At 35.7% G+C, this 27,183-nt stretch overlaps 1 protein-coding gene and 1 long non-coding RNA gene across 4 annotated transcripts in view; one reads left to right on the forward strand and one right to left on the reverse strand.

Moving 5' to 3' along the window:
- CACNA1D (calcium voltage-gated channel subunit alpha1 D) overlaps positions 1-27,183 on the reverse strand; it is a 164,386-nt gene that overhangs the window by 28,372 nt on the left and 108,831 nt on the right. Inside the window, exons 24-41 of one of the 2 annotated variants that reach the window (XM_051627843.1) lie at positions 26,862-26,969; positions 26,640-26,692; positions 26,233-26,379; positions 25,344-25,545; positions 24,039-24,197; positions 22,682-22,792; positions 19,641-19,670; positions 17,688-17,771; positions 17,278-17,361; positions 8,738-8,776; positions 8,195-8,323; positions 7,407-7,472; positions 6,342-6,433; positions 4,824-4,983; positions 3,475-3,602; positions 3,264-3,360; positions 1,572-1,674; positions 374-475 (exon numbers count right to left, since the gene is read on the reverse strand). In XM_051627843.1, coding sequence (XP_051483803.1) covers positions 374-475; positions 1,572-1,674; positions 3,264-3,360; positions 3,475-3,602; positions 4,824-4,983; positions 6,342-6,433; positions 7,407-7,472; positions 8,195-8,323; positions 8,738-8,776; positions 17,278-17,361; positions 17,688-17,771; positions 19,641-19,670; positions 22,682-22,792; positions 24,039-24,197; positions 25,344-25,545; positions 26,233-26,379; positions 26,640-26,692; positions 26,862-26,969 — 1,894 coding nt within the window. The remainder of the gene's footprint in view (positions 1-373; positions 476-1,571; positions 1,675-3,263; positions 3,361-3,474; positions 3,603-4,823; positions 4,984-6,341; positions 6,434-7,406; positions 7,473-8,194; positions 8,324-8,737; positions 8,777-17,277; positions 17,362-17,687; positions 17,772-19,640; positions 19,671-22,681; positions 22,793-24,038; positions 24,198-25,343; positions 25,546-26,232; positions 26,380-26,639; positions 26,693-26,861; positions 26,970-27,183) is intronic. The other variant, XM_051627844.1, reaches the window with a different exon arrangement.
- The window catches only part of LOC127388381 (uncharacterized), a 49,631-nt gene that overhangs the window by 20,030 nt on the left and 2,418 nt on the right, over positions 1-27,183 (forward strand). The window contains exons 3-10 of one of the 2 annotated variants that reach the window (XR_007890365.1): positions 916-1,015; positions 1,404-1,489; positions 2,026-2,106; positions 7,968-8,040; positions 8,255-8,413; positions 16,274-16,462; positions 19,704-19,741; positions 24,012-24,131. This is a non-coding gene — a long non-coding RNA (uncharacterized LOC127388381). Of the gene's footprint in view, positions 1-915; positions 1,016-1,403; positions 1,490-2,025; positions 2,107-7,967; positions 8,041-8,254; positions 8,414-16,273; positions 16,463-19,703; positions 19,742-24,011; positions 25,323-27,183 lie in introns of those variants that run through there. The other variant, XR_007890364.1, reaches the window with a different exon arrangement.

Here is a 27,183-nt window from a genome sequence, read left to right on the forward strand (position 1 = left end):
TGTCAAGCTTAATTAGTACAAAACGTTATTTTGCTCAATGCATTGAAATCAAACTAAGTTTAGCTTATTTTGCTGAATTACTAGAAACCAAGACTAGGTTTAGGGCTAATAAGCTATTTTTTTCAAGCAAGAAAATAACCATAACATTTTCCTCTCCTTTTGATCTAAGGAAGTTGTACTTTTCAGTCCTATATGTATTATCTAGTGTAACAGGATGTAATTTTCTCTATATTTATTTTGTGATTACTGTTTGTTGGCCTTTATTGACATTATAATTGCAAAATCTAGTAATTTTATTTCTTTGGTTCCTAACAATCTAGAAAGACCAAAATGCACAAAGAGAACAGCATATTGCAAAGTTTATCAGACTGACCGCCAGCTGGAGGAACAATTTGATCAAGTAATTTCATGCTTGTTTTCTTCCATATTTTCTTTATAACTGCTCTAAGTTCTTCATTTGCTTGCTCTAGGTTACCTGTGGTGATGGAACAGAAAAACGGAAGATGGTAATGATGTTTCAACCAGCTGCAATGAATGATCCGTTGCATATTAATTAGCTGTATATAAATAAAGACAGTGAAAAGGGTGCTTAGCAGCAAGCCTAAGCTCCAAGAAGTAGCAAGTAACAATACTACAACAACTAAAGAGAGAAAAGGGTGGAAGGCAGTGAGCTCCTGGGGCTTTCAACTCAGTCTCTGGAGTACTACAGAGGTCAACAATAATTTACAAATCTACTCTGTCACTGCTTAATAACTTCTACCTGAATTGTGGAGAAAGTGATGACTTGCTCTTTGCAAGCCACTTCTTTCTTGATACAAAGCTGAGCCTCTATTTGTTTAATTGTAGTAATTACTCAGGTCTTCAGGCTTCAGAGTTCAGGCAACTGACTACTGAGCAGTTTTTCATTTCTTGCAGTGCTACACCTGAGCCACAGCAATGCCTGAGGGGGATTAATCTAATCAGTTACTGGCAGTGGAATTCAAATTCTGCTGAGAAAGGCAGAAGGCATGGAACAGTAAGTAGAAAAATATTATTAAATAATTAAAATATATATGAAAATAGAAGGCAGTATTATTTTAAACACAATAGTATTTTTTTTCTCCCTCTCATGCAAATGGCAGAAATGCATTCAACCCAGTCCACTGGCCTTGACCAAACTGGGGCTGTTGCTTTCATGTGTGCAACAGTTGGGGAATTCAAGGTATCAAATTAAAGAGCAGTGAGGAAGGAGCATCTTGGTTGGATAGAAAAGGGAACACAGTCTCTCCTTGCACTAGAACTCCTGTTATGCCACTGCTATATGTTTTGTTTTGTGGGTTTTCTTCTGACCAGATAAAAGTGAATAATAATTTCTGAGATTTCCTGGGCTCTGGCCTCACTATCCCTTTCCTTTCATTTTCTAGCAGTTCATTCCTAACAGTGGATACAAGCTATGATCCAAAAGCAAACTAAATCCAATGATAGTAAGGCAGCCTTACTTGTGTCCAAGGTAATTAATAAAGTAAAAGGTAACTTCTTCTTATTGTACCTTCTGACAAGTGCAGTGAAGGCTTTACAGCCAAGAAACTTACCTTCTGTTTTTATTTTTAGAGCTGTCCTAACCAAAGCAAACAATGTAGCATTGAACATGACAGTTCCATCACTGTTTAGTGGCATATTCATGGCTACTAACCTCTGTAAATGAGAAACAGAAAACAAATTTGATGTGGCATTGTTTGAAAAAAACCTCCTGTAATGTTCATTTCTGAAAAGCTCATGTATTAAACCAATAATATCCAGTGAGAAACATAAAAACTATTTCAGTCTTCAAAAAAGGTTGAGTCTTCCATCCTGACTGTATATAATAACCACCCAATACTGCTTCTTTCTGATATTAACCATACATGCTTATACAAAAGCAAAAACTGTCCAGTATTTTTTAAGAGTTATTTATTGAGTTAATTTGCAAACACTGAAGCCCAGCCCTTGGCTATGACTGTAAGTGACAATATGCAAGTACTAAGGACAAATGTATTTCTTTAACAGCATGCACTCCAGTTGCAGCCATATTCCAGGTTTCCCACAGGTTCCTCCTGCCTCTGGCTCCATGAAAAACCACAGCACCAGGTCTGTCTTGTGTAAGCTGATTAATTTCTCACATAACTCTTCAGTGATGTCATGCATCTCTCATGCTGTCTGCACTGAATTAGTGGGAAAGTGGCTTTCTTCTTTGGATTAGTCCATCTTTGCATTAGACCCTTTTTCTGGGTACTACTCCTGTGAGCCTGTCAGAAGAATCTATTCAATCTGTCACAATCTTTTCCTAATGTCTGTCTTGGATTTTCTTCTACAAGTTTAAAAGTGTTACTCAACTGGATAATTCATCTTAATGTATAGATATAGGTTTGCTTTGTATGGCATTGTGACATATGCCTTGTGGCATTCATTCCATTTGAATCCATTGTTTTCTACATCAACCTACCTATTTATAAAACTGATAAAAAAGAAACTCAAATGACAGTGCTGTTGTAATGATCCTTCAATTAAAAGGCTTGATCTTATTCCTGCTGAAATTGCTAAATCCACAATATCCATAGTTCTGAATTATTCAGTTCCTTTGTGTTGCCTTTCAACTTTTATATTAAAATGCAATTAATCTTCATCTACATTACACATTGTGCCTGACAAATTCTACATCACTTTATATTCCCTTTGATTTTCATTCTTCTTACTCCCTGCTACATACTGCATTGCACACCGTTATTCACCTCAGCTTGGTTGATCAGCTTGCAGTCCCCATCCTTCAATCTCACTTCCGTGTTTCACATGCAGCAAACCTCTCATAAATACAAATGTAGAAGTACTGTATCAAAACTTGTCAATTAAAGTAAACTACCACCCTCTTCTCCGTGAGACTGAAGGGAATTCAGAAGTGTCACTGGGTTGAAGTAGTCTTATATGTGACACTGAGTGACCAGAAATGCTGGGATGAGGTATTTCATGTATGTGACAACAACGGACTAACTGTAGATTTACAGACCAACCCCTTTCATTCTTATGCTTTGTGAAGAATTTTACAGTGGTGGGAGCTACTCAAATGAGTAGATTGAAAGAAGCAACACTGATTTTGCTGGTTTAAGTTAATCCTGAAAAAAACTGGGAAAATTTGAGAGTGAAGGAGACTCTGTAAACAGACAGGGTTACTGTGCATATGTGACACATGGGGCAGAACTGAATGAATGAACTGTGAGAGAAACCTAGAAAGAAAACAGGGTAAAACCTACCTTGCAGGCCACTCGGTGAGGGCATAATTTGCCAAAACCAAGTGGTGGCTGAATGCGTCTCAGTAATGTAACCACATCAAGATGCTTTATCCTTCCCCTAGGACCAAGACACATCAGTTACCAAACATACATCCATTCCCCAAGAATATACTGTGCTCTGCTTTTATTGTTTTTACCACATAAATCTTATCAGAGAAATACTCTAACTTACTTTGCTTCAGGGTCATATTCTGACCATATCCTTTTAAACTCATCCAAGTGATGGGGACCCAGAATAGACCAGTCACGTGTCAAATAATCAAAGTTATCCATAATGACAGCCACAAATAAGTTTATAATCTAAAAAAAGTAATAAAGAACAATCTGCCTTAATTATTTTGAAATTTTAAAAAATATTCAATAAATAAAATAATTTTACAAGGTAGCAGGGTAAGAATTCAAACAATTAAATTGCTCTAATAAACGATGATTTTTTTTTGCAAATATCATAAAATAACACAGAAAATACTTGCTAACCACTTAACTGAAACTCTAATGATATGACAAGAGTGTGATGCTGCCTTAGATTACTCAGCCTTTGACATAGGCTGTGTGGTTTTGTTTCTCTTCCTTGATCTGCCAGATCTCATTACATGAAACAAAAGAATGGATCCAATACATGAGTTTGACACAGTGCAGATCTCAAGAAGCAGCTTTTGTATTAACAGGATTCAATGTACTAACAATGACTTCTGGGTGCGCTTTGTTAACACAGATGATACAGAGCAGCAGAATGTTTATGTTTATATTACTTCACAGAATTCTGTTCGACCACTCTCCTTTTGCAAGGAGAGCAGTGCTGTGAATAGAACAAATCAACCAGCTTAGACCAGAGACCTGCAATGAGGAAAAACATTTTTCAAAGATTATTTTTAGAGCAAATAATCCATAATGCCATGGATTGGGAAGAAAGGTTACTGTTCACATCTCGTATGCCACAGTTTGAGCGCAGAGAGACACAAATCCAAATTCTGCTAAGTTTAAATGATACAAATAGCAAAGGAATTGCAGCTTTATTCTTAATGAATATTTAATGATACTATTGATAAATGCATTAAATAATAGCTGATGAAAAGACTGTTAATTTAGCTTTCAAACATGCAACCAATCCCTCCTGCACACGTGGTCAGAACAAGATGTTGCATGTGAGAATTTAGAATTATATAATGGGTTTAGTTGGAAATACTTTTAAAGGTCACCCAAGTCCATCCCCCCTGTGACAATCAGGGACATCTTCAACTAGATCAGGTTGCTCAAACTCTGTGCAATCTGACCTTGAATGTTTCCAGGGATGGGGCATCTACCAACTCTCTGGGCAACTTGTGCCAGTGTTTCATCCCCTTCAGTGTAAAATTTGGTCTAGGATGCAGGACTTAGGACTATGTATAGAAAAATATAACTTTGCAAAAATATTTTAGATACGGAATTTTTAATAATTCTCTGAACCCATTACTCTCTTACTTCAGAAGAAAGCCAAAGTGCCAAAGCTCATCGCTGTTAATAAGCACAAGCTAGACTCACCAAAAATGCACAAAGCATGTAAAAACTGATAAAATAAATTATGGCAAAATTGCTTCCACATGTGTATTCTTCCCCTGGATTGTAATCGGATTCCGGATCACAGCGTTTTCCAGGCAAACATGCCAGCATGATTTCCTGCCAGGCTTCTCCAGTTGCACACCTTCATAAGGTCACAAAGATAAATTAGGCATTATTTGATCAACATGGATTAAAGATGTATTCATTGTCAAGGTCTGACAAAATGCTCAGTGCTATACAAGCAGAAATGTGAAGACAGATTGTGAACTTTTCAGAGTTCTAATTTAACTAATTTCAAAAATGCAGAGCATGTTTCAGAAATGACAAGCATAGATCTGATAGTGCAGATCCATTTTTATAAGGTTCACTAATGCACCATAAAGCCTAGCAAGTAAAAATTTGAATGTCAAACTGTGATTTACAAGCTAAATACTTATTGCAGTAGAGCTGCTGTGTATGAATGCAATGTTGTACATTAAAACCTCTCATAAAAGTTGAAAGTATTCATTTGTAAAATATTAATTGCCTTTTCCTCAGCATGCTGGAGGAAATGCTTGTGTCTAACTTCTGTTCGTGCATTTTTTTTGCATAGTTGGGTAATGCCTGTGTACAGGCCCGTGATTCCAAATATTTAAAAGACAACTACACATTTATGACATCTTTGGCTGTATTCATTACCTAGTTTCAAAGGTAAAAGTCTTCATATGGATAAAGTGACTTAGATCTTACTGGGTGTTGCCCTTGGTCTCAGATAAGGAATGACCACCCAGTTTTGCCAGCCAGAGTAGTATCAGTGCATAGGAGCCCCACGGAGTTACAGAATCATGGGCAAGAGAGTTCTCAAGGCTGTCATCTTTAGAGGCATCCCTGTTCCTTGTCACTCCTTGCTCTAGGACACTTTGAAGCACTTCTGGCAAATTTACCCTCTTCTTAAGCTGTCTATTGATGGAGTTTCCATAATTCTCATACATTAGGATGTAGATATTTTTGCCATCAGAAAGTTTTGCCTACTGCTTATCTGATATTTCCTTTCTGCAAGTTACACTCCGTAATTCTTGTAATCTCTTTAGCAAATACAGAGAACAGTTTGTTTCTTTATCTTTCAAACAGCCTTTCATGTTTTCAAAATGTCATGCTAGCTATGCTTCTAAAAGTTACAGTAAGGGCACAGTTTCTCCTTTCCCAACACCTACACAGTGATGCCAGGGCTGACTATGGGCTCTACCTGAAGACAATTTCTCCACAAATGAGGATGTATTCCCTGGGGAATACATTGCAGCAGAAATTACAGCCCCAATGGCTGTAATGAGTTTAGGTCTGTACTACCTGATTAGAACCTTGCTGTGCCAACGGACAGTCAGCATAGAGAGTATGAGATTGTTAAACTAAAATACTTCTCTCTTGGAAACACATTGAACAAATCCATGGTAAAAGAGCTACAGATGTTTTTCATAGATCAAGGAAATGGGATGCATTAAGTAAGAGTTAAGGTCTACTCACCTGAAGAGAAGCAGCACAGCTTGGGGGAAAGTCTGAAAATTGTTGTTTCTGTTGATTTGATTGTTGTCCCTCATGGCCACTTTTCCAAATACCTACAGGTATATAAAATGGCATTTTGACTTTCATCCTAGTGACCTGTACCGCCAGAAGCTGCAGGCCTTGCTGTCTAACCTTGCTTCAGTATGTAGGAAAAACACTTTCACAAATACGCTTTCTTTACTCTCTTTAGATTTCTCCTGATACTGATGTAAATGCAGTAAATTTATCACACGTACAAGATCATTCTTAATAATTGAATTTTGTATCAATAAACCATTTTAATGATAAAACATATGCCTCTATTTCAGGTGAGGAAATAATATTTGTTTTAAACTAGCACCTAGAGTCCCTTATTGATCTTAAAGCCCTACTGTGCTAAATATTGTACATACTTGTGGTAAGAAATAATTGCTGTCCTGAAAAAATCAAAGCTAAATAGAGAAAGAGATGAAAGGTAGGAACCAAAGCACAGAGTCTGAGCACCTTGTCTCAGCCAGAGATGGAAATGAGTTCTTTTCTTCAAAGTTAAATTAGAATTCCTTGCACAAGACCATTCTTTTTTCCCAGGATATTTCTTTCCATTCACAATACAGTAAAGGTTGTTCCTTACTTTAGAAAGATTAACACCATTATGCTCTTACATGTTCCTGGATTGTAAACCAGATTCTTTTCCTAGTTTTATCCTTTACATATAGAACACCTTTAAAAAAAACCCTGGATTTTTCATGTCTGATTCCCAAAAATCTATAGTAGAAAAAGCCATGCATTCTTTCATACATTCATGCATAGGAATAAACTTCACAGTGGCTCCTTTCAGCAAACCAAGACACTATGAGATCACACTGAGCTCTTCTCTTGCATCTTTTTGAATATTCTGGCTAACACAACCAGAGGCAAAAAAGGATTTTTACATTACTTTGAAAGCTCTTATCCACTATCAAAGGAATGTTTCAGTAAGGACTGTAGCAAGTCTCAGAGTAGCCAACACTGCACCTTTCTTTAATGCTAAAAAACGTCAGTAATTACCTGCATTCCAATGACAGCATAGATGAAGAACAGCATGGCTATCAGAAGGGCAACATAAGGCAGGGCCTAGAAATGGAACAGGTGCATTGGCTTTTAATATTTTCACACCACAATTTCAATTTACAAAAATAATTTCTCTGTGCAACACAGGCTTGTCCAATATTTTTCTTCCTATGCAAGTGTTTAAAATGTTATTGCCTGTCACTCTTAATATTCTGCTGCATGCAATGGACACCAGCTCCATTATATTCTAAATTATTTCTGCCATCAATCTGGGGAGAGCAATCCTTTTTAGCAGTTTTTAATTTATTTTCATTACTGATTCTGATAACACAAAGACACTTCCTTCTATACAGTTACAAGTTCCATTAACTCTACGTTCATTGGAGTTTTCAGGTGATATATATTCAAATCAGGAAATACAGATTCAAGTACATATTTGTTACACTTATGAAATCAGTTTATATATATATATATAAAAATATTAAATTCCCCTTTCGTAGTCATTTAATGTGTGGAAATGTGTCAAAACTATCCTATACTTTTTTTTTTTTTATGAAGTACCACAGAAATCTCATGGTTCCAGCCAATATTAAATGACAAAGAATGACCCTTGGACTCACTGAAGTAACAGGTAAAGTTTATTTTGACACCATTATGCAAATATATTTAAATATATCATTATTGATAGCATGAATTACCAACAAAACTCTACAGATTATTGGTTCATAAAACTTTGTGTATAAATTGTTTCAATTATAAAGCAAATTCAAAGAAATTTTACTAACCTGAAATGACTTAATAAATGTCCACAGTAAAGTTCTGATTCCTTCTCCTCTGCTAAGCAGCTTCACCAGCCTCATCACCCGGAAGAGACGGAAAAAAGTGATGGAAATTCTAGCGCTGTCTTCAGAGTTCTGAAGAGCATCATGGAGAAGTCAAACCAAATACAGATTCAAACATGCAACACTTCCAGAAAAACAACAACAAATGCAAAGGTGGAAGAGGTAAGATTTGAAAATGTTTCTTGAGGGCCTTTTCACCTCGATAAGCATGATATGAAAGGAAAAAGTACATGCTAAAAACACAGGACCTGTAGAAATGCTTCACACATCACATGCATTTCCAAGTTTTCTGGTTTGTTAATATGGATCATATTGGCTTTGTAGTAGACTTCAATAATACATTGACAATGAATGCAAACCACTGCATAACACCTTTGTAATAAGACAGTTATGAAAAATACAGAAAAAATTGGTGGAAAATAGACATGGTAAAAAGAATAAACTCAAGTAGAGGTAAAACCACTGGGGTCAATTTACTAATCTTACCCCAGACTCATCAGTTGTGACTGTTTCAGTTGGCTTTGGCTTTAAGAAATTAAGAACATTAAATATTAAAATCAAATAAAAGATCAAAAAAAATCAGCTTAACCATAAACAGAGGGAAAGACATTTTTCATTGCTAAGTATAAATTAACATCTTTCAACTCAATATACGTCCTGAACAAAACATTAATATCCTTATTAAAACATTCCCTTTAGCATTTCATGATGGCTGACTCATGCTTAAACATTGTTGGCTGACTCATAATAAAAATTGCTAGTATAAAACATGTTTAAAAGACTCAAGACAAAGTAAAAAAAATATCTGCTCCTATGCAAACAAAGAGAAATTATCATCGACTTCCACGGGTTGTATGAAATTGTAGCAATAAGCCTAAGTAAAACTCTAGAACAAAGCTGTAGAGTCAAACTAGGCTTTCAAGATCCCTTTTCTGCTGTGGTTTTTTTTAAGATTATCCATCACTGGAATCTAACCATATTTGAGTAATTGTGGTTTATATTACATCAAAGCAAATGAATTCACTTGAGTTAACTCTGATGAACACTGGGTCTTGCAGTGCTTAACAAGGACAGAATTTCATTCTGCCAAAGTGATAGACAAACATTTTTAGCACAACAATGTGAAGGCTAACCCTCCCAGGGAGGTGCAAATGAGAAGGCAAAACTTGTGCTCTCTCACCATCTACAAAGCAGTGTTGTACCTGAGATGATGTGACAGTATCAGGCATGGAGAAAGGGTTCAGGATTTGATTGACCCTTTTGTTACAGATCTGTAAAACCCTCAGGAGCTACAAGGAGACAGGCACACACCAACTTCTTTTTTACAGAGCCAAATTCCATCCTTTGAAGCAGAAACTCACTTCTCTCTTTATAATGCCTCTATCTTTTGGAGAAACTGCCTTGATGCCCTAAATTGCCAAACACTTAGCAGATCAGGCAGCAAAGCTTAAAGGACCAGGTGTCCATGTGTACTGACAGATTCACAGCATCTTCTTGAATGGAAGCATCTTTAAAAACACTCATAGGACTAGAACAAAGGACATGGTGGATGTTAGATCCAAGTGATGGGTCTTACTCTCTTGCCTAAAATGTCCTCCTTTTAATGAGGAACTTTTCAACAACTACTGTCACACAGAGCAGCAATAACCACGATGCCTCCTCACTGCTGCTTCCAACACATTGTGGATGCATTACACACAAGCTCAGTGCCACACTTCACTGGGAAAAAATTAAAATATGGCTGTTATCTCAGATAAAACCTGAGGAGAAGGAAAGGAGTTGATTCTACTGAAAATACTGGTAGTATTTTATACATACTGTGGTAAAAAAACAAGAATAGGTAGTACTTTGTTGAAGTCAGATCATTAACAGTATTTTTAAGTGCTATTTTTTTGTTTGTTACTTCTTTGAAAAACTTAAATAAAAGGTATCACAAGGGCAAATGAGGTAAAAATAACTGTTCAACTACATTCAATCTACAAATGTATTACTGCCCTGCCAGTATATCAGTACTTTCTGAAACATAGAGTTTTAAACATTTTATGGGATTATTACTAAACTGATGCATTATTATGAACCAAAACCCTCATTAGACTTAAGTAAGAGTATTTTTTAAATCAGCTGCAGCATCTAAGCTTTGTAAATACTTATATAAAATACACAAACAATATGCTGCCAGTGATAGACATTGCTATGTTAGAAACTCCCTGCATAATTCAGCAATTTGAAATAAAACCATCAAAATAATGATTAAGAGGAAATTCATAATCAAAAACATCATAAATGCCAAAATATCACACAACATGGAAATAGTCTTGCAAAGTTGTCTACCTACATCAATCACAAACCTGTACTAGTAGTGTACACAGAACTACATTTTTATTGACTTTTTGGTATAGAAAAAAATTCCTTTTTATCTGAAATTTTTTAAGAAAAAGGGTTTCATTACACCTTCTCCACACAATGCCTGAAACCTCCTATTAATCCCTGGTGAGTGACTCAAGCTTAGCTTGATACTGTCTTAATCAGTGAACAAATTATTTCGTTAGCATTCAATATTTCATATCATCAAAATTCAATTAAGTATTTGACAGATATAGAACAGTTTACATTACAGTATCATCACAAACTAACACAAAAAAATAAGTAAAATGCTGGCATTTGCATCTGGGAGTTTTTCCCTCTCCATTTTATAGGAGATTCACTGAGCCCCAAATAAGCTAAGAATAGTATTAGGATAAAAATATGTAATGGGATACATAAGAACAGAAAAAGGATACTTTAGTCCTACAGATGGTTATTTCTTTTTGGAAGAAAACAACAATGAGTATGCCTCATTATTTGGTTATGAAAAAACCTTTCCAAAAAAGAGACGTTGGTAAAAAAACCCTTTTTGTGCATACAACTTTCTTAATAGTTATTTAATTCTCACTTTTGAAAATGGAGCCAGAGATGAAACAGTTCTACTGCAGGTGCTCAGGAACGATGAGTGCAAAATCATCAACTTTTTTACCTGAAGAGCACTGGATGTACTTGTGTCTGCACAGGACTGGGTAACACACACTCCTCCCAAACTGCTTTCTCAGCTTCCTTGCACTAACCAGTCCTGCCTGCCTGTTTCTGATGGCTGATCTGTTGCTGTTGGGACGTTAGGATTTCATATGCAAGAGATTACAAATTATGGACACTGGGAAGTGGAGGCCAGGAATGAAAATGGAAAAAGCCCTGTTCACAAAAAGTAAATTGTACAAAAATACCAACGTGGAGATAGATGCTAGAAAGAAAAAATTAAAATTAACTCCTGATACCAGAGGATTTTTTTTTTTTCTGGTGGAGCTGAAAATATTCAACTTCTGCCCATCATTGGCCAAGTGGTTTGGGTACTGACATTTTAAAGTGAGTGTACCTATTTTTTTACCTTCTCTGGCATTTCCCTCTGATAATATAGCAGCTTGGTTTATATTACTATTACTAATTATAACAAAGCTAATATAGTGATATACCCCAAAGAAAACATTCTCCATACTTCTTTATAAAGGAAATGCTCATCTAAGAGACAAAGTTCTTTATGTGTGTCCATCCAGCATGAAGTAATACTATGGTCTGAGAAACTTAGATTAACACAATCTTCAGTAACATTAACAGACAGACAATAACAGAGAACATCTGCTTCCTACAGATACGGAAACAACATATGCTACTCAAACACAGTCTTATTTGTAACTTCAGTAACATTACTGGACACACACACACACACAAGAAGGTGGCACGTTATCTATATGTAGGGCAAGTATTAGATTAGACTAGAGACTGAGCAGGGGGCAGGTTGAGCAGAGTGTCTCTTTGGATGATGTTTGCTGACAAGAATGCAAACGCAAAGTATTTCCTGTGGTCAGACAGTCTACCTACCTATCACCTCCCCTTTCCCCTCACCTTCCACCAATCATTCCAATCCTACTCATGTCCCAAATGCTTCAGGACTGGTTGGTCAGTATAACAATGTTTTTGTCCCCTGTGGGGCTACGTGATTCCTGAGACAACAGCTGTGCCTCTGGGATCCCTGTTAGGTGTCTGCTAAAGGACATAGCTAGAATAAATCAACAGCTCTGTTCTCACTGCTTGGCTAACAGATGCACTGCAAGGAGGTAAATGAGGACAGGGAATTACTCAATTATTCTGCCTTTTCTGTCACCCATGAGCCAGCTACACTAGCCCACACAGAAGCTTGTTCAGCAAAGCACTTCATAACTACTTAATTTTAAGGCAATTATTAATATATCAAATAGACAGTAACATGATTTTTCTTAAAGTTCAGTACAGCAGTTTTCTTCCCCAATCCCAAACCTCAAAGAATACTAATCTATGATCAACCTAAATTTCTGACTGGTTAAAATATTTGCAATCTGCTACCAATTTCACTCAAGCATTTATTGCTGCTTATGAAAAATTTAGCACGTTTCCCAAGCAGAAACTCTTCGTTACACTCTCCATATTGCAACAAAAGTTCAAAATAAACATCCTCACTGAAAAAAAGCTTCAATGTCAAAACTGTGAACAGTGTGAAACAGATTGCATCATGCATTGGAAGCAAACAGTAGTTCAGCACTTAAGAAAAAATAAACAAGGTGAAAGCCAGCTGATATTAGTAAATGGTGGTGGTCAAATGTTTCTTTTTTACAGATTGTGCCAAAGATAGGTAGAAGATATGCCAAAACAAATGAACACATAATTAGTGGTGCAATAGTGATTACAAATATAGAAGGAAATACTTGAATGACAAATACATGTGATGACAAAAACATATATAGGAAAGCATTCAGGTTGCCAAAATATCTTCAGAAATGTGTAGTGCATGTGTGTCTGTCTGTGTGCATGTCTGCACATACATACACAATTTGTTCAGAGAATAATTACTGGAATTCAAATATAGTGGCAAGTAATTTTATACACAGTCTTACCAGTGTTCTCTACATTCCCTGTTCAACATTAACTAAATGCTCAAATTATATGCATAATTTAGTAAATATTTTGAATCAATGTGAAGAAACCCAGAGCAGGTTTAAAAAAGATCATTTTACTTCTAAGAGATTTAAAACTCTAAGTTCATAACTAACATGTTGATGGCATAAGGTATTATTATGGAAACTAATATATATTCAGGTATGAAAAAAAGTAAATAAATTATTAGTACTAACAACTTCATGAAAGCAGCTCAGACATTTACTTCTATTTCCAAATTCAATATTACAACACAGTATAGATTACATATCTCAATAAGTCTTCCTATTAACAAAATCAAAACCTTATGTTAATGTATTTTTCTGACCTATCCTTAAGCCTAAGGAGATACATTTGCAAAAGTGTACAAAATGTATTAACAGTAGCAAAAAATATCAATTACTAGCAAAAACCCAGAAGTTCTAAGTTATTATGCTGATGCATAAAGTAGGATTCAAACTGAATTGCAGTGGTTTTGCTAAAAATTGGAATCCAGAGTCTCTTACAGGAGGCAGATATGAGGTATTTAATACACTTCTACACACAAGCAAGACCAGCTGTCTCACCAGTTACTAGATGAGTGGGCAACTATATAAAAATAAGCACCAGCCCTCGCAGAACACAGTCCACTGCAGTCTGGCAAACAAAAAGAGCATCCCACTGCTTGCAAATCAACACGATGCACTGCAGGGGGCTGAAAGGGCAATAAAGGTGCTCCTTGTTGGTGAATGGCAGAATTGCCAACTCTGGTTTTGTGAGGGACTTTTTCCATGTATGACATGGCTGCTAACCACTGCCAGCTCTTACAGTGGTGTAAGCTGATCATTTAAGCCCTATTTCAGCAAAGAACTTGAATTTTCTGAACTTCAAGGATTAAATTAGTCATGGGGACTGCATTAAACATTTGCACAAAACAAGAGGAAAGTGAATTCTCCATTATTTTATCGATATTTTGGCAGCACATGAATGGTGAAAGAAACGTGAATAAAAAAATGTGAATAAAAACCTTTTTAACTACTGCTGTAACAATGTGATCATGCCTCTAAGTCATCCAGTGCTGGTCATCCAAATGGTTTCTGAGCTGACAGATAATTTCTATGCAGTCAGGCCAGACTGAAACTTGTCTGTCACTTCTATTTAAGAAATTACTCATTTATTCAGAATTTATTTCCAACTTGTCTTTCATTGTGTTAATTTATTAATGTCCATCTCCCAGAATGAACTGACCACAGCCTGTGTCTGGCAATCATTACTCTGCATTTTTAGTTGAAAAGGAACCATTTTTATGACCACACAAGATCTAGCATGTCATGTGTAACTTTTTGAAAACAGGTCAAAAAATCAAAAAATAATTATGTAGGGTTTAGTAGTGATTTAATTTTTTTTATTGCTACCATATATATATATTTACTAATATACTTGCCTCTAAAAATTTCTAAAAATAAAACGAACATGAAAATCAATTAGGTTCATAAAAGAAGAATGGATTAAAGGAAGGGATATTAAATGACAGAGCAAATTAAAATAACAATCATAGAAAATAGTGCATTGTCGAAATATATGTTGCTCTGAGGTGGTTCATTTCTAGAGTTGGTCATTGATCCAGTCCTTGAGGATGCTGAGCAGTCCTGTAAATTGCTGAACACATTAAACACTGATTTCCACAGGCACCAAAAATATTCAAAACAGTAAATTCCTGGATTCTGTGTGAATGTGAGATTACTGGATCAGAAGAATCAGCCTCAGGACACCATATACATTGTTGTAAAACATTAAAAAAATAAGAAAAGGGACCAAAAAAATAGAGAGATGACATCTAATTTCCAGAATTGAATACTGAACTCAAGGTGATACATAACTAGAAAGTCCAATCCACTCTTGAAAAAATGGGTCAGGTACAAATATACGACATAGTAGAAGAACCTGCTGGCCTTTGGAGTTAGTCTAAATGTACACAGCTAGACTAGAATGATGCTGAGCTGTTTCCACAGCATGAAACAATTTTATATGCAAACCTGTAACAATGTTTAATTCATCTTGGGTGCATTACTTTAGATATTCACATTCTTTCAAGTCTTCTTTTGCATTGCTCAGTTAATGTGGCTCTACTTGTGCAGTTACAACTGCAATAAGATCTGATTTTACATCAGCTCTAGCAATTTCTGCTGCTTCAGATCACCCCTCAAACAAGGCTGAGCTTCCTCAGTTTAAGAAGTTTTTATAGTGGGAATTTTCACAGGTGCCATTTCAATTTCACTTGAAATTCCATTGAAAACAAAGTCTTGCTAGCATCTTAGCAGAGCTGTGGATTTCCCAGGATCACTGTCAGTGTTAGGAAAAAAGTACAGGTGGAATGGCACAACTCAGAATTCCACAAAAATATTAAGGTGTTCTAAACATGAATTTGGATTGTGCAAATTTAAACAAAACTAATGAAGTTGGACTAATTCAGTTTTAATGAAAACAATAGAAGTAATAAAAATCTAAGAAATTTCCCTGGACACTCTGCAGTATTCACTGTTTCATGTTGAAAATGGGAAATCAAGCCCAGAAATATATTGAAACTGTAATGCGTTAATGACTTGAACAAAGCACAAAAAAAGTGGAAAAGACCAGAAACAGACAAGACTTAGTACACAAATAGCCTGCTGTGCAGTGCTAGAAGAGAGCAAAGATGAGCCTTTTTCTCTAGTGAGAACAGCATGAAAAAACTGGGGAAGGGAAGTGCTAGTTGCTGACTGTGGTGTGTACTTTTCCTGAAGAAACGTATCTCCAGAATATTTTCATGAAAACTGAGTGAATTACTGAAATGTCAGTGTTCTTCACAGCTGAAAGCTCAGCAGGGATCAATTACAAGTAATGCTGTCAAGTTAACACTGCCCTTAGAGTGTTAAATATGGGGTTAAATACAGGGACATCTATTGTCACAGAAGTACATTTGAGCTATTTCTCAACATCTTCACCATCAAGTACATTTTACAGTTATTAGGGAAAACTAATGCTTGGTCTTTTTATGCTCCTCAGATATTATACTCATCTGCACCAGTACCACAATTAATGGAACTTAATTCTCAGAATTATCAACAGAGAAGTCTAAGATCTTCAGCAGGTGGAATGTGCTAACCTCACCTACTGAGTCTGTGTGCTCCCTGAGGATTTTCCAAGTCTCACCTTCTTCAGTTTCCCTGTCTGAGATCTCAAGAAGTATTAGAGGTAAGAGGCACTTTTCTCTGAAATTTTATTTTGACTAGTCAAACAAAAATACATGTAAGCACGGGAGGCACTTGCATATCTACTGCAGATAGGTTCTTATCTTTCAATTATATTTGTGATACAGCTTTCCTTAAAACCAGCAAGTCAGATAGAAAACAGGCAAAAATCAGTATTCCCCTATTTTTTCCTTGGAGAAGATACTTCTGTTGTCCAAACACCTGTCTGTGTAAGGGCTATCAGTTAACATTTTGGTGAAAAGATGGAGTTTTCCAACTACTTTAAGAGCGATTCAAATTTCAAAACAGAAGGGAAAAGAAAAAATAATAGGAAAACGTAAACATTCTATTTTCCACAGCATGGAAAGCCTGACTTTTTCATCTGCTACCTCATGACATATGAATGCTACCATTGCTCTAAAAAGCAAACCTCCCCCCCAAAAAATAATAATTTGTTAAACTAACCCACTGAAACAACTTAGATTATCTTGGTCAAGCTACCTACAAAAATCATTAGGCTTCAAGTAAAATATTAACAGATGTTTAGTTCCTTTTTTATACATAAAATATTTTAAATATTTTCTGTACACGTATATAAAAACATAACTCTCATTGTCTCACTACACTGAGCACATGTGCTACTGTATGGGTCTATAGATTTATAATAGCAGCTTGTACAAACATTTCTAACCATGTTTTGGTCTTTGATTCCAGTATAAAACATACTTTTCTAAAAAAGGATTTGGAGGGATAGTTTACATTTTATGTATTTGTTGATGACAGCAATTACTTTTTAGTGCATGAACAGTTGCTACTTACATTAACTTCTGTTATAGCAATATCAACGACGCTACCAACAACAATTAAGGCATCAAAAGTGTTCCATGCATCAGTGAAATAGTGCTGTTAGGACAAGCATTCAGCAGAAAGAGAGCAAGAGAAAAACACAAACAGAAAAAGAGAAGAAAAGGACAGTGTTATAACACAGAAACACTCTAGGCTTCTCTGATGTACCACTATACAATCTAATCTTTCCCTTCCATAGCTAAAAAAAAATTGGTAGAAAAAAAAGGCTATTTCCCATATCAACATATTTGACCTATGACTGGTCTGTACTCAAACTTTAGAAACATCAGATCAAAATCTGTGACTTGTCCAGATGATGGAAATAGTGGGGAGACAGAGAAAGAGAAGTAGGGACTGGGGAAAGTAAGCTGGGGTATACTCACATCAGCTTCACTGAGAACGACGTCTACTATGCTGCCAATAACGATGAGGGAGTCAAACGTATTCCAGGCATCACTAAAATAGCCCTGAACAGAGCAGGCAGGGTGCAAACGTTTGTGATTACACATGAAATGTCAAATATTTGCATACTTCTGTTTAGTTTTGCATAAACAGAAATTAGTTAAACAAAACCTGTGGTCTAATGAGAAAACAAAACAAACCAAACAATATTGCCTACTGAAGGAAAAGCAACATATATGTGCATGTGTGTGTATATATATACACTTTATATATATACATGTACAGACACACACAGACACGCACACACGCAGTACACATGCTGAATACACTGTCCTGTAAGCACAATGTTGGCAAAAAAGCCATCAACCAAAACTGATTTTGGACTTCTAGCAAGGCCAAAAAAACTCTAAAATATAGACCCTAAGAAGCATGACAAAATCCTTTTAGTAATATTTCTGCAAGTCCAAGCCAATTGAGACCTCCTTAACATTAAGGACAGTCCTATCTAAGTGACTGGTAAAAATATTCAAAGGGTCAAAGCTCATCACTGGTTAATCATGCAAAATTATTAATGTGGAAATTTGCATAAATGTTAGGGAACTGACATAATCTTCTGTTCATGAGCTAGTTTTAATATAGGGACTCACACTACATTTGCAGTCAGGGCCTGAATTTGTAACCAGTGAAATCAGTGACCAGAACCATGGCCATTTGAACAATTTCTTAAATCTTTTAATGCAGCCAGTCCAATAACTGAAAATTCATTTTCATTAATTGCTTAGGCACCCTTCTGACATTTCATGGTTTTAAATGTATTCCCTATGTGTATGCTACTGGCACAGTGCTGCAAATGGTTATAGAGTGCTTTCATGCAATTAGGTGTCTACTGGCATCAAAACTGCATGTTTGAGCAAAAAAGATATTTCAGAAGAAATCTTGAGGTAGGTTCCAGGATCAGTCTGTCACTAGGAACAAATCAAGATGTATTAAGCTATTGAAGGCAACTTTACAGAGACAAGGTTTCCAAGTTTCCTGCAATGCGTGAATTTTGCTCGTTATGAAAGACATTCAGAATTGCAGTAACTTGCCCTATTCCCATGCAGATATAGTTATGGATCAGCCAACCACGACTAAGGAATGTCCATTAAATGACAAAGGCTGAAACATTTTGTACGCATACATTCTGCTTGCCTGGTAATTAAATTAAAAATACTAACTTGCCAGTCACTCTGGAAAAGCTCTAGAAACTGAATTCTGAGAGCTCCTGCACAATTCCTTATTGCTCCTTCCTTACTCATCCTGATTCATGAGAACAAGCTGTTCCCAAAGTTTCTATTAAAACATCATGCTGAACCACCTCAACAGTACTGAAATTTATAATCCTAAAGAGATTAGCAGCTCCCAGCTAAAGAACAGGAGCTATTCTCAGTTTTCTTCCTTACAACTCATATTCCTTATTTCTCTTATTTAAAAGTAGTATCTTTTTTGATTTTAAAGTAATGATATTTATATATGAACATAAAATAAGAGATTATTGGTAAACAGCAAACATAATCAGCACAATGCTGAGGTGTGCTATCCCTCTTCCTCTACAACAACAGGAGCCAAAAAAGGTCCTCCAAACAAAGGCTACTTTCAGCTATAGTTACTTTACTAGACATGCTATAGCATAAGGCACTGCAACAGCAAATTCACATTTTTATTCAATACAGCTCAAATACTTTACACATTTATTTTATGAAACCTTTTCCATCAGTATAGACAAATATTGTTCAAAGTAATATGTAAAGCAAAAGCATACAAATAAACAAAAAAAAACTAAGAGAAAATAAAGATGGTTTTGGAACAGGGAGGAATGGACAAGTCACAGCAAATAAACATCATGCAAATAAGTTGTTTTCACCACTGCAATGACCCAAGATCAATTCACTTACTAGCCATCTTTCCTTTTTTCTTACAAAAATCTGATGTAAAACGACATGGAAAATCATTACAAGTTCAAGTAACAGCTGGCTATCAAGAAGCTGCACATAAGGTATGTGTTGATTTATTTATTTTAGATTTCATAGCTATATTGTTTTGTAGCACTGTACTAAATCATGATAAGTATTGTATTTTAGCAAATATGAAGAACAATGTGAAGAAAAAATGCCTGCTCTTTTAACTTACATTATGAAAAATTGTTCATTGAGAAATGCTGAAGGATAAAATCACAAATCCAGGGAATATGTAGGCATAGAGAATTGACAGCAGAATGTTTCTATAGATCTACCACAAATATTTTAGTCCTTTTAGTATCCTGTTTAAAAGTTTAGGGCCTCGTTCTGTCAAGTACTGTGTGTTCCAATCTCCCAGTCAAAAAGTGTGCCAGACACTCAGCATCACCTTTAATGCCTACCACTTAGCTAAGTTTTACATACATCACAGCTGGAAGGCAGTCTGCAGTACTTTGATTTTAAATAGCACAATATCATAGTAAAAGCAGCGATAATTTCTAGTAGCCTGAAGTTTGCACGACCAGCAAAACCAAAAGATTGCATTTTTCACAGGATTTTTGTTAACATATTAAGGGGACACTGTCAAGCAGATGAGATAAAAACTAACACAGTTTTATCCTACTCTTATTTTTACAGAGTAATGGAGGTTTTTTGGCACTTTGAGCATCTTTCAAATAATATTTAAAACTCATAGATTTCATTAATAATATTGTCCATTCTGCCAGACTAGATTAAGAAACTCACTAGTGACACAAACATGAAAGAATTTAATCCGTTTTTCTCATGGACCCTAAAGCAAGACACTAAATTTGGTTTCAGATTGTTCCTTCTATTTTTAAACCAGTGTGAGTTAAAGGAATTAATTGTTTTAAGCATGAATCTAGCTTAAAATTTAGATTACTATGACACATTCCCATGCTGGTTAAGACTGCTAGCGGCTCTGCCATTATTAATGAACTACATACCATGTCCTGCCAAGAGATGTTTTGTTAAAGAGTATGTGACAATTTTAGGAGTTACAATCTTCAAATAACAGGAACGCCCTTAAAGATATTTAGCTCCCCACTAATTAACCTCTGCCAAAAGTCCGATTAATATCATGGCTTTTTAACCTTGTCCTGCTAACTAACAAGTTTAAGCTGTTCTTCACCAATTGAGGAACAAGATTCAGGAAGTAAGGACCTTTCACTGACAGTGTCTGCCCTTGAAATTCTCAGTGTTCAGATCCCTGGAAAGCATCCAGTTAGAAAGCATGTAGCAACAAAGATAAAACTCAAATTGTACAAAGTCTTAGAGACCCATATTAAGACACTGCATTTGATAACAAGGAAGAAGATCATAATATGAATGGAACACTGTGATATTTACACTCAGGATCAGAGCACTACATTTTGCATTAGCTGCTATTGCTCACTAGAGTCACAAGCGTATGGAGAACCATACAAGGATTCACAATCTTCCTTCAAAGAGCAGACGATGAAATGCAGCCAAGTCTTCTGAAACTTCAGTGTGAAACAAAGATATAGAACAGGAAATACGAATCAAGAAACACAATCAGCATACTCATGACACCGTGGGCTACATATCTGAGCTATCTTCTCTGGGACCTCATATTATGTTATTTTTCATGTGAAATCCTTAGCATTTAAGTAAGATTGGTGACACAAAAATACAAATAAATTCATTAGAAATGTACAATGGACTGGACAGTGCAGAGCGAGACTACGGGAGAGTGGGTAAGCGTTCAGCCAAAACTCCACACTTCACATCTCAACACCAGACCTCAAGTGATGTGTAATTTGCTTACTTCTGCACGCAAATACAAGCTATCTTGAAATCAAGTAGCTCAGGCTTCACAGCCAAGCTCATGACTAAATGCAAGTTGAATAAATAGTTTTGAAAAGCTGGAAAGCAGTTCTACACCTACTGCATGCTGAGCTGTGGGCAGCCACGGCTGCCTTGCTGTCAGAGCCAGCTTGTTTACAGCAAGAGTAAGATTGCCCCCACAGCCTAGAGGCATCCAGCTCTCTCCTGAACACCAAGGAAGGGCACAGTTCACAATTACACATTCAGATATCCTGATTAAAAGAAGGGCAATGGAAAATGAAAAATACCAGCCTTGGATGGTAAGATCAGTAATCAAATAGCGTGTATGGCTCCTTTCAAATTCCATGCACAGTCGGTGACCACACTTGACTTATTTACAGAGGTATAAACCCAGAATAAACACTGATTTCATTGTATAGAAAACAAAATTTAGCTTAGTTTTTCATTATTAACTTTTGCAGGGTCATAAATGCAGTATGAGAGCTGAGCAAAAAGAGTGCATTAACTGCCAGTCTGATTTTAATCTTTTTCAATTACTAATTACAGTTATTAGTTTCTCTTGTAAATCTACTTTTGAAAATTTGCCTGTATTATTCACTTTGACAGTGTCCCTTTAAGGCAAGAAAATAACTACTCACTACTCTAACAAATATTGTGTATGTATAATTGAAAACAAAAATCTAAAAAGGCAAATGAATATGCAAATTAGTTATGTGCATGTTTGTAGCACCTGGCTATATTTAATAAAGAAATAATTTTGCATTTTAGAATTAGAAATATAACATAATACAGGTCTTCACTGGAGACTAACTTCCTGTAAAGTTATGAATATAGTGCCATGAACAGGAGAAGTGGTAATGCTTGTAACTGGATATAATGTACCTGATTTACATGGGGACATTTTTATTACTTAAAAATATTCCAGTTCTCATCAACCACCTTGTAATATTTTTTTCTGATACCTGCATTTCATTTCCTGGTGTTACATGTTGCATATTCTCAGATTAACATTTCTGTTGTGATTTCACTGACAGATAAATGTGGGAAATGAAGGTTCTTTTTGTTCTTTGAATAATATATAGGTCATGTGAAACTTACATTACACTTAATTCCTGTGATGATGACCTAATTAAATCATATCTAAAACTTACCTTGGGTTTGAATGCAATCAGTTTCAAAACCATTTCAACAGTGAACACTCCTGTGAAAACCATATTCATGATGTCCATTGCATCATTAAAGAGCTTAGACTGTCCATAATGCTGTGAATGAAAAATACAAAAATTTTTAAAGTAAAGGCTTTAAAATATTTAGAGTAGGGCATAATATTTAAAGTAAGGCATCCTAAGGTAAAGTTGGCAAAAATGCAGCACAGCAAAATATTTTCTAGTTGCATTTATGATGGACATCTATACACATACAAGACTAGCTTAACATCTCTGGACAAAAATGGAGTTGTTTAAATCTATTCTCCTTAGGCACTCAGTGGAACAAAACTGTCATTCCTCTACATCCTAAGGGAATACCCTGAGAGATGGTTTTGAGGGGAAAACTGCTCCCTCAACAAAGCAGTATTAGACAAGAGCAGTTTCTCAAGTTTTATAGGATAGGTTTCAAAATGACATAACCTTGTGCCTCAGCTGTTTGGAATGGCTGCAGTATGTTAGTTAAGGAATAACCTGTACTGTGCAGGAGCCATACTTTTAAAAGGCTATAGTGTCTGCAAGTTTACTAAAAAAAGTAGAATCGTTTTGTAAACTTTTTCTTATCAAAATCTGAAGTGGTAGAGAAAAGAAAGAGACAAATTGGGAAAACAGATATGAGAGGTAGGAGGCAAAGAACTTCACGCATGATGTAGAAAAAGTAAAAAAATGCAAAAATACACACAGGTATATACAGACAGAGAGTTAATATATGAAAACATGTTCGTGTGAGATTTGCATTAACACACCAAACTCACATTGCTGCATTTATAAACTGAAGAAGATACAGACATGGATGAGAGAACTATCATAGACTGGTTTGGGTTGGAAGGGACACCTTTTATTTTATCTAGTCCTATCCAATCAAACAGGGAGCAGTGCATAGAAACTACACAGAGGTGAAGTAATGCTTAAAGGCACAACATAAAAGAATATGTTAGATAAAAGAATCTAAGGGGTTGAAAGAAACTTCTGCTAACAAAATTAGACTCTTCAGATTTTCTTGCACATGGATAATCGTGGGAATACACACATATATTACAAAGTAAATCATACTGCAAGATAAAGCTCAAGGAGCTTTATTAGGAAGACCTAATATCAAGCTGTTTTAAACAATTTTACTTCAGAGAACTGATTAACAGACTAGAACATGTCACAGAAGAGCACTATGATCAGAGGTGCTTTTTTTTTTTAATTTCACTTCATAGAAAGAATTAAGGTTGCCATAAATTAAAGGTATTATATCGCCCATATCTTTCCCTGCAATTTATGTCAACAGCTTCAAAAGAGCTTCTGGTTCTCCTACCTGCATAGCCAAGCAAAGCGTGTTCAGCATGATGAGGACAAACATGATGTATTCAAACCCAGTGGAATTCACCACATACCAGAACTTGTACTGGTAAGGATTTTTTGGAATATATCTACGAAGAGGACGTGCCTTCAGGGCATATTCCACACACTGACGCTGTAAAAGTAAATGCATCAAAAATTGTCAGAGTATACCTAGCAGTTAATCAAACAATAATATAGTTAATAAGTGCAATAGCATATAATTAATATGTGTTAAATGTAAGTATTAAAGCAGTCTACTTGCTGTAAGGTTATTTATATGGTATTAATAATCAAGCAGCATACTAATCCTCACTTGGTTATTTACAACTGCATCTCACTGTATACACTACTGAGCCACATACAAAGAATCAAATAATGCTCATGGAAATTCTGAAGTGTTTCACTTATATAGCACTACACTGTAGACTATATGTATTTATACTTGCAGCACATAGCATAACTATTATAACATGACTATTTATTAATCTATAAGTCATGCTTTGTCTTTACTAAGTTTTCAACAACCGATGTAATTGGCAAAGCATAAAATCCTACAGTCAGCAAAATAAATACTGAGGAAGTGTTATTCCTGGATTCATCTCCTACTCTAGTAGTGCTTGAAATGTCCAGGCAGGCTGGGCCTTCCACTTGGCTTTTGAAGAACAGAAATAAAAGCTGGCTGAGGGGCACAAAAGGCAGAATTAATTTTGGCTAAAGGTTCATGCTTAGTTTTGTTTAAATTAAGTGTGTTACAGCTGAACAAAACTACCTGGTGACTACTGAGTTTCTCAGTCAAAGGATTAAGCACTAAAAGGGAACAGATATCTTTTTAAAATTTGAATCTGAACATCCCTTGAGAATTTCTAAATCAATAAGAAAAAAAGAGCATAGAACATTTTGAACACTTTCATATTTAAAACTTTCAGACTATTCAGAACACAATTTCTTTTCCTGTTCTTATTGTAAAATGTGCCTCTGCCCATGGATAAGCTGTCAAGTGCTGTGTTCTTCTTAATGTGACACCAACAAGTGAGACACTAAGAAGCTGACATGCTTAATCTAACACCTTTCACAACAAAAAGACTGATACCTTGGAATTTCAGAAAGAGAAACATACAGTGACCTGAATACCAGTTAATGCTATTTATTATTTCCTTTTTTTTTTTTTTACTAGAATATGTATTTGGTGCCCTCTTCTGACCCAAAGCAGGAAGAGAGCTCTTAATGTATAAACAATAAAAGATCCTTTAAAAGTTAAGAGTTCTTAATTTATTTTAACCTGGTTTTTGTCCAGCTCACAGTTCTTATACTCTTGTTCTCCCTGTTCTTGGAATGTAACAATCACAAAACCAACAAATATGTTCATCATAAAGAAAGCAATAATGATGATATAGATGATGAAAAAGATGGAGATCTCCACTCTGTAGTTGTACACAGGTCCTACATTCTCGCCATTTGAATCAATGGCTTTGTATAACAGCCTGAAAAACAAACAAAAGTTTATCTTTATTAGTATTAAAATGACAAAAGAGTAAAATATGCAGACTGATAGGACAGATTTAAAAAATGGTTTACTATTTACTGCTTTTTGTAGTAACTGACAGTGCTTACAAAGCATATCAAAACCAGAAGAATCACATCACACGAACTTATGTTTTTTCCAAAAGAATTAAGGTAATGACCAGATGGTTCTATATTTTTCCCCCCCAAATACAGCTCTTCTCTAAGACTTTTCTCACAGAGAGAAATAGTGAGTGGTAGTTTGGTCTTCCTGGGCCTACTGAGAGTGTACTATGGCTTGATTTTTTAGTAAAAGGTTTTACTCAAAGGTGTAAAAGGTTCATATTAGTAATATTTAAAGGGCATCGATGGATAAACAACTAAAAATATTAATTCCATTGGAGCTAAAGAATAGCTCCAAAAATAGCTGAAAGATTAGCAATCAATAAAAAAAGTTTGCCCTTTATAGATAGAAGTGAATGAAGAAATACAGGAAAACTGCACAAATTCAGAAGAAAAGAAGGGTTTTTTCCTTCCTCCATGAATAAGTTTTATATTATCACTTAAGACTGCCTTGTTGCCCAAAAGTGCCCGGTAAATGATAGAGAACTGTCCTGGAAAATAGAACTGTCTTAGCAACGCTGTGAAAACAGGGAGAATTCACTCACGCTGGCCAGCCTTCAAAAGTGGATACTGTAAAAAGGGCCATCATAGCAGACAGAACGTTATCAAAGTTGAAATCACTGTTTTGCCAGACTCTCTCTTTGACCATTGGACTCTCAACATCTCCATCTTTATAAACGATGTATATCCCTCTGTGGGAAACAAACAAACAGTCATTCCTGAAAGATTAAATTAGCCTCAGAGTTATGCAACACTCTCCTCAAAACTGTTCATTTCACTCCCTCCCTAAGCTTATTTTATTTCCTTGCTAACCTGTGTCTTGTGGTGGATTTAAGATGCTAACCTCAATTCACACAAACCTAGATGGCCTGACACGTGCCTGCCATATTTGCTACAGCTTAAATTACTGGCAATATAATGTGTCACATTCTTAGATTAAAGATGTTCTCACCGGCACTCCTCGGGATTCTGTTTTGCCTCATCGGTGCACCTGTAGAATTTTCCCTACATATAAAACAAAGAGCAATGACAAAATGCAGAGTATGCAAAAATAAACATATTTATACTATGATTGATTCAGAATGGGAACCAAGCCAGTTCCAGAACAAGCCACCAAGAATTCAACTCAGCTTTGCTTTTCTTGATGCAGTGGACATTGTGAGTGTCTACTTACCTTAAACAGCTGCACTCCAATGCAGGCAAACATGAACTGCAACAGGGTTGTAACAATCATGATATTACCAATAGTTCTAATAGCCACAAAGACACACTGAACAACATGCTGGAAAGAAGGGGAAAAAAAATATATATTTTAATACAACTTGTTACTTAGTATCACAGAAAACACACTGTAGAAGTTGATTTTATCACACTCGATTGTTTTTAAAATAACTATTTTTGTGTTGTAAGTATCATACCTACTATCATAATTAAACTTATCTAAATTGGTCTGTAAGGCTGTTGACACAGACCCATTGACATGAACTGACTCAAAA

Source organism: Apus apus, chromosome 9 (assembly GCF_020740795.1).
Source record: "Apus apus isolate bApuApu2 chromosome 9, bApuApu2.pri.cur, whole genome shotgun sequence".
Taxonomy (NCBI): domain Eukaryota; kingdom Metazoa; phylum Chordata; class Aves; order Apodiformes; family Apodidae; genus Apus; species Apus apus.